At 37.5% G+C, this 15,703-nt stretch overlaps 1 protein-coding gene across 2 annotated transcripts in view; it reads right to left on the bottom strand.

Annotated features, from left to right (window-relative positions):
• MAP2K5 (mitogen-activated protein kinase kinase 5) overlaps positions 1-15,703 on the bottom strand; it is a 264,174-nt gene that overhangs the window by 74,794 nt on the left and 173,677 nt on the right. The window contains exon 17 of one of the 2 annotated variants that reach the window (XM_025390594.1): positions 6,408-6,437. The exons of the other annotated variant lie outside the window; for it this stretch is intronic. Coding sequence (XP_025246379.1) covers positions 6,408-6,437 — 30 coding nt within the window. The remainder of the gene's footprint in view (positions 1-6,407; positions 6,438-15,703) is intronic. 2 annotated transcript variants of the gene reach the window in all.

Genomic DNA, 15,703 nt, shown 5'->3' with positions numbered 1-15,703 from the left:
AAAAAAAAAAAAAAAAAAAAAAGAAAATGATATCTGTGGTCTAAATTTAACATTGAATACAAGACATTAGTAAACAATCAACATTAGAATTAGTAACAATATATTAGTCAAAGGCTTTTAAAACACAAATAAAATTAAGTGTAAAAACTCAAGTACTTCAACATTAGCATTTGAAAAGTGTTTAATGTTTTTAAATAGTTTTAAGAACATACGCTTTCTACTCTATTCTGAAACACATACTCTATCCAGAGCACAATTTATTACTGCAAAATAAATGAATGTTTAAAAGACAGTCTGTCAATTGAAAAAAACAAAACACATTAAAATAGCACGTTTCCAAGCCAAGTTAAACAAAATATTTTCTCCTTGACAAGCTGCTTACATTTAAATGAAAACAAGGCAAATCTGGTCAATAATATGGATTGCATATAATAAAAAGGACCTTAGATCATGTTAATACAAGGATCAGAAAGCAGTAACTTCAATTAAAACTACCCAATTATTTAGCAAACTTTCAGATGCAGCAAATAAATTAATCAGTTTTAAATGAAAGTCCTCAGATAAGTAGCTTTTTGACCTATGAGTAAGTCTCACTAGCAGCAGTTACAGCAAAGCAAGAATCTGCTGAAGCAAGGCAAAGCTCCCAAATCAAACATGTTATTGGTAATCAAAAAGCATTTGCAAAACGTATTTCCTTGGTTAATAGCAGGAGGTTCTGTAGCAAATGCCACCTACAGCTCCTCTCATACTTTGATATGTAGTGTATACGGGTTGAACACACATTTCTCTTACCCAAGAATGACAGAAGTATCTTGGTTTTAACAACAGGGTATTTTCATTTCTGAACTATCCTGTAGAAGGTGCCAGTCGTTATATCATTAAGAATGCATATATTTCGCTTATTATCTACCTATGTTTACCGAGTATTGGGATTTAAGAATGCCTCTTTGAGACAAGTAATATGTCATCATTTTGTTCAGCTAACAGGCCTGACAGCCCTGTCTCCTTGAGTTAAGAAAAGTAAATCTCTATTTTGTACACTGGTGGCAAAAGCTGGCAGAATAAATGAGAATTAGCCAATTGGTAGTAAAAGTTTCTGATCCCAAAGATTCAGACTTTCCTTTGATCCTAGTCCCAATTATTCTGTTTGGCCAGATGATGGTATTTTTTTTCCAATAAAAGTGTTCTTCTCCGCATACTGCAATAATTTATTTGAATGCCATTCTTATGTGTTTTTAACAAATAACATCACTATTCACTATTTCTCTCATCTTTTTGATCCTTTTTTACTACTTATCATCTTATTTGAAACAGATTTTTAACAGATAAACTTGATCGTTACAAGAATATCTTGCTTGCATTTTATTCAAATAATTCTTAAAAACAGCTTAAAAAGCCGTTTGGAATAACATCAAGCTTGCCATCAATCAAACGAAAAAATTCCGCTGGCGGTTGTATAAACATCAGATCAAGTCTGATGTCTTCAAGGATTTCAGAGTGAACCATAAAAAACTCCATTAACTTCTGACAAAGAATGCAAATTAATCACAACATGGGGTGAAATGAAATTAAAGGCTCTTTTCTAATCAATGACAAGGCAGGATGAAATATTTGTTACTCTCTCTGCACTCAGACTGCCTAGGATGTTTGCACTTCCCTTGCAAAGCCCCAAATGTAAGGTGTGAGTACAGATTCACCCACAGTCGCTGTTGAGCACCCTCCTCCCCGCAGAGCTATCTGCTTACAAGTCGTGGAGATTCACAAAACACACTAATCATCCGAATCTCAGGTGCATCCAATTTGTTATTCACACTCTCCCATGCCAGTGAAAAGCCTGGCGCAGACAGATGCACCAGGAACCCTAAATGACAGTTTTGGCCTCCGGAAGTACGATCACTACAGCAAAATCTAGTACAGCCTCCAGGTGAAATGTCTGGAGCTCCATATGGAGCAGGGAAAATTAACAACAAGATGAAAATCACTGCAGCAGCGGGGAGTCAGAATTTTTGAAAAAAAAAAATGAAATTTAAAGATGAAGAAAGAGAAGTAATAAATTAATGGGGTGTGAAAACATTCAAAGCTTTACAATACCAGGGGCACTATTTGCTCAGATTTTTTCCCTTTTTTTAACTTCAGGTCATTTTGATGTAATTTATTAACCAAGATCAGGAATTGCAGCCAAAAGAAGAACAGTATTTTTATACATGCAAAAGTACTTTAAATACATTTGTGTCTGTATTATTTTCACTTTCCTGTGGCATCTTGCTTGCCAAATTTCCCAATGCCAGAGCTGATGCATCCCCTGAGAAGTCTCCTTAATGGATTTGCTATCATCCTAATGCAGGGCACTGTTGTAAAGTTTGAATGAAGGATGACAATTTTTAGCAGGCAATCCTTTTCATTTCTCCTAAATTATGGTGTCATTAAACAAACCATTGCCCACCATTATGTTTTTTAAGTCAACTGAATTTGGATCTACATGATTAACTATAGGCAGCTCCAGTCCTTGTCTAGACCTTCACATCTTTCCAGATTACTATTAAAGCTAAAATGTTCCAGAAATTGAGAAACTGCAAGATATTTTAAAATGCAATTTTTCATTATCCTATTGCAGAATATGCTTCACAAACACCCATAATTTAATGGCACTGGGGTCAGTGAGGGCTCTGGGGCCCTCTGGATCTCCCATTATTCTGCTAAATACATGGTAAGAAAAGCAAGAGGGATCTGGGGAATGGTCTTGTCACCATGCACAATGGCACAACCTTCCAGTGCTCAGCATTTCTCATCTATACAAGAGGCCTCCCTAGGGCAGAGAGGGCAAACTAGAAGGGTTGTAGGGCAGAGTGGAAAGGAGAACAGAGGGGTATGAATAGCCAAATGAATTAAGAAGTTAAGGAGCCAGTGAGTTGCCTTATTTGTCTGCAAGTCCTAGACCTAACTGTACCCATTCCTGCCTAAGGCAAGGTACTTTGCCTCTCTGAGCCTGAGTTGGCTCACCTAGAGGCTGGAAATAAGTCCCTGCAGGTAGAATGTACAGCCTGAGTCAGGTAACAGCCTGAGACTGGAACCCTATGTGGGAAAGGTACTAGATGAAGCCAAGACACCATTGGTTTTCCTGTTATTGGCAGTAGTAATAAGACTGTGCTCCTTATCTTTTTTTTCTTTAGAACCCTAAACCGCATGCCAATGAAGTTATGCAATCCTAAGGCCTAAAGGAAACTAAAATAGTGCTTTCAAATAACAAACACCTGACCCACAAAACAATGAAACTCATATAGAATGGCTATCTCAACAAAAACCTGGCCCTTTAACCTTTATGTTGCTCCCAGGGCACTGACTGTCCCTAGAGTCTTCCCAACACTCCTCCCTCTGCACCCTCACTGGGTACACACTGTGTCACCAGCAGGACGACGGGCTGCTAATGACGCTGTCAACAGCACTAATGCTGAGCTGGGGGAAAGACGAGTCTTGAAGCCAGCCCCTCCTCCCCGCTTTACCCTCTGCTCATTTTATACTCTGCTCCAATTGTGACTGGCATGTTGCTAAGAACATCCTTTTACAACCTATGGTTAATAGTTGGGAAATTGTTTTGGGCTGCAGCCCAACATTTGATCCAGACGGGTGGCCCTTTGTACTTTTCAGAGTGGTTTCATATCCATAGTTTCATCTGATCAACCTACCGATAGGAGAGGTAGGCAGAATCCTCATTTTAGAGACGAGGAAACTGACACCTCAGAGTTACAAAGCAACAATTAAGACCTGCGGTGAGACTGTGGTAGCACCTAATTCTAATTCTAATCTTCTGACTTGTGGTCCAGGGCTCCTTCCAATAAGGCCACTCCTCTCAATTTGCCACTAGTGAAGACAGCTCAGGTCTGGTGCCCTGATTAGACTTTGAGTTCACAGCAGCGATTCCCTGGCACTGTCCCTAGTCCTAGGAACAATCACATCAATGTGATCTTAAGGATATATGAAAGGCTTTCATGTGTTCTAGGATAAGACTAGTGAGTGACACTTAGGATGAGATAGTTCTCAGCTTGATGAATAGAACATTGCTTTGACCCTGTGGATGCTTTGTAAGATAGGGAGTTTCTTGTCACTGGAAGTATTTAAGCAGTGTGGATGTTTGCTTTTCAGAGACACTGTACAGAAGTTTGATTTGATGATGTCTAAGACCCCTTCCAACTCTAAGAGTCTACGATTCACTCCTGCCTACTCCACTTGGGATTCAAAGAAACCAAACCAGCCATAGTTTTAACAGTGAGCAAATCAGCCATTCTGTTTGTCCAATTTATGAGGGGAGGCTCTTTCACAGAGTGGTAGGAGTTCAAATAACATAATGTGGGCCAAAGAGAAGGTGTTATTCCATAACTCAGCCTCTGTGACTCTATAAAAATACACATTTTTCTTTATGTGTTTTTTTTGAGGACATAAGGGAGGGGTAGGAAAGGCACTTATAAAGTATCCTTTCCCAATCTTCAGCTTATAGTACAAAGCCTTTAAAATAAATGCCAACTCCACCAAAAGCCATTAGTGGTTCTAGCAACGACACACTCAAACTTCTGTTGAAAGACTTGGGAAATAGGCCTAATGGCATCAAAGCTGCTTCTATTATTTCAGAGAGAAGTACCAATTTGGTGACAACATTCTATCATGATTCAAGGAATACAGTTGTTTCCCACCCCTACTCTGGCATAAAGGTCGTTGCTAACTTAGGGAGTTCAGCATAGTATTAGAATTTTCCAACTTCCACTTCACTGATAAAGATATATTTAGATATTCAGGAAAACCATACTGCAAAGGTAAATAGCCTCTTCTCAACTTCGACCACAGCCTTCATGTGCTTCAATAGTCAAATGTGATGGCAATTCATTTCTTAGACTCATCACCCATCAAATCTCACTGATTAATTACTCTAGACATTAGGAATCTCAATAATATTGCTACATTCTCAACGTTTGGAATTTTTACTGGATGGCTTAAAAGTTTTCTACTAAGATTTGTTTGAGAAATATATTGTACAGGGTTTGTGTGTTCATTTTCAAAATTTTAGGGGATTTCACAAATTGGCCAAACTGAATTGTTTAGAAATTACTGACGGAACAAGAAGCTTACCAAGATAAATATTCTAATGAGCTATAAATCCTGAAAATGTGATTTTAATTTGATGGGCTACCTAGAGCTAAGCAGCAAGGCTATATACACTAAAATCTCACTAAATGCCAGCATTCATGCCAAGCAACTGCATTTTAGATTTTTTCTATAAGGGAAAAATATTACATTTACACAAAAAAGTCTATGAATTTGAAAAGTGAGACTAACACTCTTGAACCTAACAACTTGGACAATTTCTCTTCCACTTATCTGATGGCTTTAACTGTGAAAGCAAAAGAATACGAAAGAGACATTTCATTGAGTAAAGGGTCTTTAAATGTCCACATTGGTACCAGGAGAATTTGCTTAAAACTGCTTATAAAGATGGTAGAGAGAATGAGCCCCATTCTATTATTCAATAACCATGTTTGTGATGCATCTGCATAATCTAACCATGCATAAATTAGTATGTGTAATACAACACTTATTTGCATAATAATAGCAAGTTAATAGATGCTTAAAGAGCAGAGACCAACACCACCTTTAAATCAGACATGCCTCCAGGCACTTTGGCCTGTACAGACCAAGATGCCAGAAAAACAGTGAACATCAACCAGAGGAAAACAGTCAAACCATTCATTTTTCATCCCTCTAGACATTTCACTTATTTCCCCCACACACTGGGGAATCATTTTCAAACCACAAAATAGCTTTCTATTTTAGTGCTAGTACCCTTCTATAATAAAAATCTTAAAGAAATTTTAATGAAGATTAGAGTCAGCAATGCTAGTATAATGGACTGTTTTGTTTTCTTATAAATGTAGACAGGAAGGAGCAAAATACTTTTAAATAATATGTTCAAAATTATACTCATAAAATTGGGGGCCCATCTATTCGCCTAGCAAAAATAATGACCTAGATTAGATGCTTTCACCCTTTGTCTTAATCTTTTAACTCAAAAAATTTTAAGTGAGTTTAAGAGCTTAAAAAGCGTATCAAGAAAAGGCTGGCTCTCTCCTCCATCCTCAAAATGAGTACATGGTATTGGACCAGGAAAAAAAATAATCCCGAATGTCACACAAAGGAAAAGCACAATGATCACTTTCAACCTTTAACAAAGAAGAAAAAATCCAGGAGTTTAAAAAATCAAAAATCAATAGAGATTTCTAAATGACTCCTTAAGATATCACTTTTCAATTTAACAGGACAGATTTATTTGTATGTGACTCAAATGTTCACAATTGCTCCCTGCACCTTCATACATAGGAATGAATGTCACAGTGGCAAACGGCAGTAATGAACAATCTTACCTGAGGATATGGAAACCTCCCAAGAGCAAGCTGGGAAAGGAAATAATATTTGTCTAGTTATAGATTTGCATGCAGGGCAGATCTCCTTAAGACAGACAAGTACTAAATTTCAGAACTGCATCCAGCAAATATAAAGAAGTTCACAACCTCAAATGTACAAACTAAATTATTGCTGTAATTACATTAAGAGCTGTATTTAGAATGGACATTTTCAATGGACTATGTTGCATCCCTGATATTTTAATAACAAAACATTATCCTTATGTGGTTTCCCTTAGTAATATTCTCAGTTGTATGGGCATTATCCACATTTACATGTGTGCGACAGTTTCTTCTAGACAGAGATGTAAAAACTCTTTACTTTTTGTCTTGTAAAATGGGAACATCTAATTGTTACTAACCCACAACATTTTCAGTTACAAGTATAAATGAAGGGTCGTAGGAAATGGGGAATGGACATTATTATAAAATTGAAAACTGCGCCATTATTTTCATCTATTTGTTAAAGTTTTTTCATCCATTTTCTACCTACTAGTAGGAAAAATGGCCATTTCAAGCTTGTGAAGTCAGAACTGTAGGTCTAAGTCTGAAAGCTTCCAATCTAGCTTGATTTGTAAACTGTTCTGTTTCTGAGCCAGTCACTTAATTTTGATCCTTGAATCCTCACCTGTAAAAACAAAATGATCCAACCAGGAATAGGTTTGATATAAAGCAAAAAGACACAAACTGTTTCTTTGAGCCAGAGTCTTGCTCTGTCACCCAGACTGGAGTGCAGTGGCGTGACCTTGGCTTACTGCAACCTCCGCCTCCTGGGTTCAAGCGATTCTCCTGCCTCAGCCTCCCAAGGTAGCTGGGATTACAGGTGTGCACCACCATGCCCAGCTAATTTTTGTATTTTTAGTAGAGATGGGGTTTCACCATGTTGGCCAGGCTGGTGTTGAGCTCCTGACCTCAAGTGATCCGCCTGCCTTGGCCTCCCAAAGTGCTGGGACTACAGGGTTAAGTCATTGCACCTGGCCAAAAAGATAAAATTTAACAAACATACCAAAACCTATTTAAAGAAAATAGTGGCAAAACTTTGCAATTTTATAATGTGGCCCATCCTCAGTCCTGACATAATTTACATGTATTTGCAACTACTTTCAGAGCAGAATCACAACATCAGGGATTTTAACACTAATGGATCTAAGAGGGCATCAACCCACTTCAAAGGTTAAAACCCAGAGTCCCACTGAAGTAGCTCCCAAATAGTTAATAAGTGGAGGCCTAGGAGCTGACCTTAAGATTTGCAACTTAATCCAGCGTTCCTTCCCGCATATTACACCGCCTTTCTAAATCTTGAGAAGTTCTGCACTTATTTCAAAGACGCTGATCCTGCTCAAACATTTCTGAATTCTCCTCAAACATTTCTGAATTCTCCTTTTGTATAATTGTTTTAGAATTATTTCAATTAACAGAATACCTATTTCATTTTATTAGTATGCATCTTATCTTGGATTTAAAATTATACCCCTCAGCTTGTTCATCATGTAAATTATTTGTAGACTAAGGTTTGAATAGCCTACGGATATTACCAAAACCCAAAGCAACCTACAAAAACTAAATATTTTGTTGCTTAGACATGAAGATGCTGAAGTTACCAAAGTTCTAAAACCAATATGAACAATAGCCATGTAACAGGAATAAACATTATGACCTTATAAGGTGACTACTTTGAAAAGGTCAACACTCATTTGCACATATGCTTGTGTGTGTATGTGTATATATGTATGTTTTAGAATACCTAGTTTCATTACCTTGTACTCATGTCTTGTCCACAAAATATACACTGATATGTGTATGGATTTTCAAGATATAGGTATACTATCATCATTTCATTTGATGGATATCATTAATCTCTTCCATTGTACATAATAAAAACATTACAAGGTGGGATGAAAGAAAATTTAGATGTTTGCCAAACTCCCTTTCTAAGTTATGTGTGATTATGTTTGTTGTCTATGTATGAGGAGGGAAAGGGGAGGGACTCAGCTCTCCTGTCCTCTGTCCCGACCCCACCTCCTCGCAATACAGGTTTGTAGGTTTGCCCTACATTTTGAAAATAGTTTGTTTCTGGCCAATCAGAGTGTGCACACGGATTCAGGAGGAATCATTACGGTCTACTGTGGTGGGTGAACGAGGCATTTGCAACAGTCTGCAGTGACTTAACAGGTATAGGTATCGCAGTGATCTGTGGATTATGAGTTTTGCATATTCTTCCATTTGGAGTTAGAAAACCAGCAAGAGGAGAGTCTCACATCTAAAAAAGCTAATAGCTTAATAACTACTACAAAACACTTAGAACATTCTGGCTCAAGACCTTCCACAGACATTGTGCCATTCACCTGGGTATATGCTCAGCATGTCATTAGGGACCATGGAAGAATACTGTTCACATGGCTTAAAGACAGAGGAAACTTGCCCAACACACATACAGTCAAGTTTTAAATTAGCTGGCAGGTGCCAACACTGACCATTGGTTCTTGCAATTTAAAGAATTAAGCAATGGTAAACGGACATCTTAAAAGGGAGTGGGATACAGCAAAAAATGTGAATTCTTCCCGATTCAACACAGAGCTTCCAGTTGCATGTGGTCATGGTTCTACGGAGAGGCCAGGCTCCAGCCAACTTGGGAAGGTGCATTCATCTACTTGGCCCTCTCTGTCATGACTACCAGGTAAAAAGGACGGCTGATGTGATTTGTTTGCTCTGTAAGACAATGCCATGCAAGACAACAGAGAGAAAATTTAGTGCACTTTGGTCAGCTGGGAGCCTCTCTGTACCAGTCTGCTTGGGAACACATGCCAGTGCTTGAACTGGTGAACTCATCATTCATGGGTCTGGTTTTGCTTTCAGTGTTATTTCCTGACATCTCGTGGAACCTCAGTCCTACCTTTTAACTACGTTCCTGGGAGGACTGCTTGTAAGACATCTTGCAGGTCTGACCTCTTTAGAGTCAGAAGACAGAGAATGGTTCTTTGATCTTAACTAGTAGGTACTGTTGCAATTGCAGCATGGTGACAATCACTTCCTCTCTTATAGAGTGTCACCACTGGGCTGTTGAAAGACTTGGGAATCCATGCCAGTGAAAACAGGCATGAGCACTATTAGGTTGGCACTAAAAGCAGTCATTTTAAGGCCCCAGGAGAGGACTCCTGCCTTCTATGTATGCCTCTATCCTTCTAGGTCTAATGCAGCTACAGTGTTTATGTTCCACACTATTTGTCTTACAGAAAAGTACAAGGAAACATACAGTCAGGCTCTAGAACTCTTTTTATCATGTTCTACTGGGAGGAGGTAAAAAAGAAAACGGTTTCTTAGTAGATATGGCTGCATGAAAAACGAGTTCTCTACAAAAATGAGAGGGGTGTGGTGGCACGTGTCTTGCAGTCCCAGCTACTTGGGAGGCTAAGGTGGGAGGATCACCTCAACCCGGGGAGGCAGAGACTGCAGTGAGCCTTGACCATGCCATTGCATTCCAGACTGAGCAAGAGTGAGACCCTAACTCAAAAAAAAAAAAAAAAAAAAGAACGAGTTCTCCATGAGGCTGTCAAAAGTCAAAATAAACATGGGACCCTTATGGGGAAGAAGAAGCACATATGCTCCAAGTGAATATTTCACACACAGGCAGACCTGGGGCCATTCTGTATCTTTTACTCCTACTGGTCTATTAATCTACTTGCATTTCCCCAGTTTTTATTGTCAAGGTATTATAAATTAGGAAACTTACAAAAGAGAGTATGTAATCTTCTCTGAAATGGCCTGCAGATATGTCACTGTACTAAATGTGTTTCAGATTTAATGAAGCTTTAATGTCCTTTTTAATTTTGCCTGTTTCTGTATCACCAGGGGTCGGGCAAGGCAATCAGCACTCAAGAGGGTGGTTTGGTTTAAAACTAGGAAAAAACTCATTTGCTTATGAGTTGCACTGTATTTTCTTAATTAAATTTACTGAGTAAAATGGTTTAAGTTCAGCCAACCAATGACCTTTGTATGTAGATTTAGATTTATAAATAGGTTAACAGTTAAAGGAAAGAAAAAAAAAAAAGAATCACAACAAAGCAAATAGATTAGGGTTAAGCCAATAGAAATCTCTGCTCTCTTTATCATCTTTACAAAAGAAGCATGTAATATAGGCAGCTTAAGTCTAGTTTTTTAAAAAAAAGTGTACTGAAAAATGTAGACACACGTAAGTGCCAGCACTTCATCAAATGAGTCTCATATCCTTTTCATTCCCAGGAGGGGAGCAGCTCACATTGTAAAAGATTTGGAAAAGCTTTATTTATTTGGGGCCAGGGGGTGGGGGTAGAGATAAGGGATTCTATTTAACGTTAAATTAAAAAGTACACTTTAATTCCAAATACTTAAGATTTAGCAAACTGCTGAAGCCTCTGTTTGTTGTGGGACGTTTATTACGTAAAAGGCTGAAAAAGAATGGTCTGAAGTGTTTACCAGTTGGGGATATACTTAAATAGCAGTAAACAACTAACACCTCACTCTAAAAATAGGACTATTCCTTAGTGTCATCTTATTGACGTTTGACTTGTCCAACCACAGTCTATAAAATGCTCTTCAGTTAGCAGCATTTGAATATGTTGGATTTTATAATTTAAATAACAAATATATTTGTATGTGTGTCTGTGTGTGAAAGAGAGGTCATAACAATTGCCAAATATATAACACGATAAAGACCTTTGTATTTTAACAAAAAGAAGTTATTTATTGATAAAGCAACAGAATGGCTTTTGTTGATAATAAAAATAATTATTGTCACAGAATCATAAATGGTAAAGAGAAAACAAACATTGTAGCCAGAAAACAAGTGCAGGACACAAATTCAAGACATGTTTTTAATAATCAAGTCTCCTACTTAGAATTATCAACTATGTTGTGGGAGTAGTTTTAAATTTACAGTTCTACTGAAGAGCACTGGATTTTTTTATTCTTAATTTAGACATATTCTATGTTTCTCGACATAACTACAAATTGAAAATAAGCATTTTCAATATAGCCAGTGATCTAGCTGAAGGACAACTTTATAGTCTGAAATGTTCTAAAATTTGTTCTTAATTACCTTGTGCACATTTTACACAATTAAATTTCCATCTAAGGATTTTGCATTTAGATTGTGCGCTGCAGTTAAATCTTCATTTTATAGAAGTGCAGCAGTCACTTTGGAACACTCAGACACAGGGAAACTTTAAAAAATCAGACTTAACTACTGGATTACATAAAATTCCCTAGGTGAGATTTCATCCCAAGACCAATTTACACAGTCCTAGAGAGAGAGTTTAAATCATCTGGAACTATGCTGGTAAAGAACCATAATAAATATGAAATACCTCAAAATCTACTCTAAGATTTTACTTTTTCGCCCCATGTATCAATTTCACTGTTTTCTTACTGAATGGTTTAAAAACAATCCAAAGGATATAACAGCAATTTACCAGTGTTAAAGTGCTTTGTAGGTTAAACTGACAACAAAGAACACAGAAACACAAAGCGTCTTGAAGTAGGGTTTCAATTAAATGTGGAGGATTTAGTAATGCAGGACCAAAAATAAAAGAGTTACAAATTAATTTAATCTTCTGCCTATAGTTTGCAGCTGCACTCCAAAGTGTCTGGGGCTTAAGAACAAAGCCTTGAAAGGCCTCAGAGTGAGGAAAGCTTCAATTTTTAATGTATAACGCCATTAGCTGATAACTTGTGGAATCTGCAACCCCTGTGGAGGGGCATAAGTGCGAGTAACAGAGACTGATGAAGTGACATATTTGTTCATGTCTAGAACTACGAGGAAGAGGATTATTACTAACACCATCAGGCCTAACAGAAACATGCCCTAATAACCTTTGGGACCCTCCACATTATCAGTACTCACTACATCAAATATATTAAAATCAAAATCTAATTCACTTTAATTAAAGACAATTAGTTTGTTTTATTATTATTGTTTAACTTGCATATTATAATACAATGCAAATTAAAGATGGGATAATAAATGTAACAAAAGCATCAAACTGTGTACACTCTTCCATCTACACTTGTGAAATTAGCTTATCACCGGTGTCTATTTAAGGAAATACAAAGACACCATCATTAAAAGTGATGAAGACATACTTTACTCTCAAGAGAATACAGTGAAATCACATATATTTTTTCCTTATTCAATTTATACTTATTTTCACAAACTCTTTCCTATAAACTCTAAGGATTTCTTCAATGCAAACAGAATTATGGCCCAATGGAGGCACCAGTAGCTTAATTAATTTGCTGAAGATCATACTGTAAGTTGGTGGCAAAGCTTGTTAAGAGCCTAGGAACACTGGGCTCTGCAAATGCTTTGGCAATGGTAAAGGATCCTGTCTGCAAAGACTTCATAGACTTCTAGTGCAGTGGGTGAGCCACAGCAAATAACTCATTATGCCTATACCAAAAGTGCCAAGTACTCTGAGAGCCTGTAAGTAATGTCTTTTTCTTTGTGTAGAAAGAGCCTAAATGTGAGGGTCCCATCAGGAGTGCTCCTTAACGGGTGCCAATATTAAAAACAAAACAAAAAACAACTATTGTCCTCACCAAAGTCCACTGATATAAACTTACTTAAGGAGCCCAAACAGTAGCACAAATAAATCAATCAAGCACTTATCTACCATTCAGACGGTCCCGCATTCTGTCCCAGATTATTAATAATAAGGCAGAAAAGACAGCATTACAGACAAATATTTATTAACAAACCTGCACATCCTGCACAGGTACCCTGAAACTTAAAAAAAACAAAAAACAAATAAATGTTTCTAACAGAGTATGTTAAAAAAAAAAAAGAAGAAATGAGCTTATTATAGTAGACACTTAAACAGGGACAGGGCAACAGTAATTCACAAGTACAATATCCTAATGCTATTCCTTTAATTGCTTTATTTGTTTCACTGTTAAAAATGATTGCCTGCTATAGCCTAACCGTGAATGCTGAAAAGCGTGATACATTGAGGTCTCAACCTGGGCAAACTGTACCTAAACTTACACTTTATTGCAGCTTAGTTCACAATCTTCACCTAATATAGGGTTATATCCCAGTGCAGCAGGAGGATAAATCATCCTGGAATATTACTCCGGCAAAGTTTAGCTGTGACTGGAGCATATGTGCTTTCGAGCCACTGAAGCAAAGGCCCATAAAATACACTAATTACTGGAAGTTATGGTCACTGAGTGATTGATAGCGCTCTGCAAGGCAACTTCCTCATTTTCAGCTCTTCTGACGGGGCTCATCCGCCACATAGCAATTATTAATTCATGACCCACCCCTCAGGCACTGGTACCTTTACGTCTAATTCTCCTGCTACCAAACTACTGCTACAGCTGGACACTGTCTTTCTTCATTCTGATGGCTGGGTAAAGATGATAAAAAGTAGATTTCAGGCTAAATGCTATTGTTTGAATCTTTAAATGTTCCTTGGTCTTTCTAACCCTGCTGTCCCAAAACACATAATTCTCCTTCCTCTCCCATATGCTATTTCACTTGCATCATTTTCTTTTTTTCTTGTGTGTGTGTGTGTATATACATAAATATACGTATATACTTATGTACGTATAAGCATACGTGTGTATATATGTGTATACTTATGTATATATAAGCATATGTGTGTGTATATATATGCATGTGTTTATGTTTGTGTATGTGTATATCAATCTGTTTATACTACATTAGACCAAAAACCCTAGCTGAGTAACTTTTTGGTTACATACTGTGTTTAAATGGAATATACAATTTCATCTAGGCCATAGTAAGTATAAGGCAGCTAACTGATAAATAAAAAAGGGGAAAAACCCCTCAATTTAAAAATACTCACTTTTGTAGCTTTACAGACACTTTAACTGTTCCATGTTGATTTCCATCAATAGGTCTACTCACAGCAATACTAATGAAAATATCTGGGTACCTAACTAAATCTCTAAAAGTCAGTTAAAAACAATGGCAAAGGTATTTTTCCATGGTATTCTGTGCACTGAGGGGAAATTCGTGAGAGACTTAGAGTTAAAGAGACATAAAGTTTAGCCATGATCAATGAAAGCAACCATTTTGCTTCCCTAATTGAAAAATGAAAGTTCTTCAAATGTTCGCATAGCTCAAAATGCAACACTGAGGGTAGTTTTCCTATCTGGAACCTGAGATGGTGCAACAGATGAGTAGATAGATTTCTAGCTGACCTATTCTTCCAGGATTTGGTTCAAATTGTTCCTCCTCTTCTCCTCTTCTGTCAGGAGTTAATCCCAGAAGATTCTACCCACAGTTTTGTGGACAAACTTCATACCACTCTCTGTCCATACCCTTCACTGGGCAGTGTGTATCACACCCTCCCCGGTGACAGTTACCAGTGTTCTGCATCTTCCTGTGTTTCTAGTGCCTTACACATTTTAACTTGTTTAAGGGCAAAGTATAAATCATAAACTTTTATGTTCTCCATGACACCAGAAATAGCATTTTGCAGTAGGTTGACAATAAGCACTTGTTGATTATGATATATCCCCTGATGTTGATCTCTCCTGGAGTCTGGTCAACCTGGAGGTGCCTGGTTTGCTTGTTTCTACGCCACAGTACCTTAATGAACACGGTACACAAACTCTTCAGTATTAGGAACTGACGGTCTTAACTGACAAGGCCCTCTTACATATCACTGCTTAGACTGATCAGTAGCTACCATTTTCACATATTTAACCATTATGACGAATTTAGAGGACTTATTTCTTATTAAAGATTAAAAGGTTGCCAAGGAGGAAAAAGACTAGAGTTAAATGAATTGAACTCATGGAGATAGAGAGTAGAATGATGGTTACCAGAGGCTGGGAAGGGTAGCTGGCGGGGAGAAGAGTGGGGATGATTAACGGGTACAAAAATAAGGTTAGAATGAATAAAATTATAGTATCTCATGGCACAACAGGTGATTACAATAAAAAAAATTTACTACACATTTAAAAATAACTAAAAGTATAATTGGAATGTTTGTAACAAAAAGAAATGACAAATGCTTGAGGTGAATACCCCATTTACCCTGATGTGATTATTACACATTGCATGCCTGTATCAAAATATCTCATGTACCCCATGCATATGGACACCTACTATGTACCCATAAAACTTTTTTTTTGAGACAGAGTCTCACTCTGTTGCCCAAGCTGGAGTGCAGTGGCACAATCTCAGCTCACTGCAACCTCCAGCTCCCAGGTTCAAGTGATTCTCCTGCCTCAGCCTCCCAAGTAGCTCG

This window comes from Theropithecus gelada, chromosome 7a (assembly GCF_003255815.1).
Source record: "Theropithecus gelada isolate Dixy chromosome 7a, Tgel_1.0, whole genome shotgun sequence".
Taxonomy (NCBI): domain Eukaryota; kingdom Metazoa; phylum Chordata; class Mammalia; order Primates; family Cercopithecidae; genus Theropithecus; species Theropithecus gelada.
Note: the sequence above shows the minus strand (reverse complement) of the source record. Positions and strands in the feature narration are given on the sequence as shown.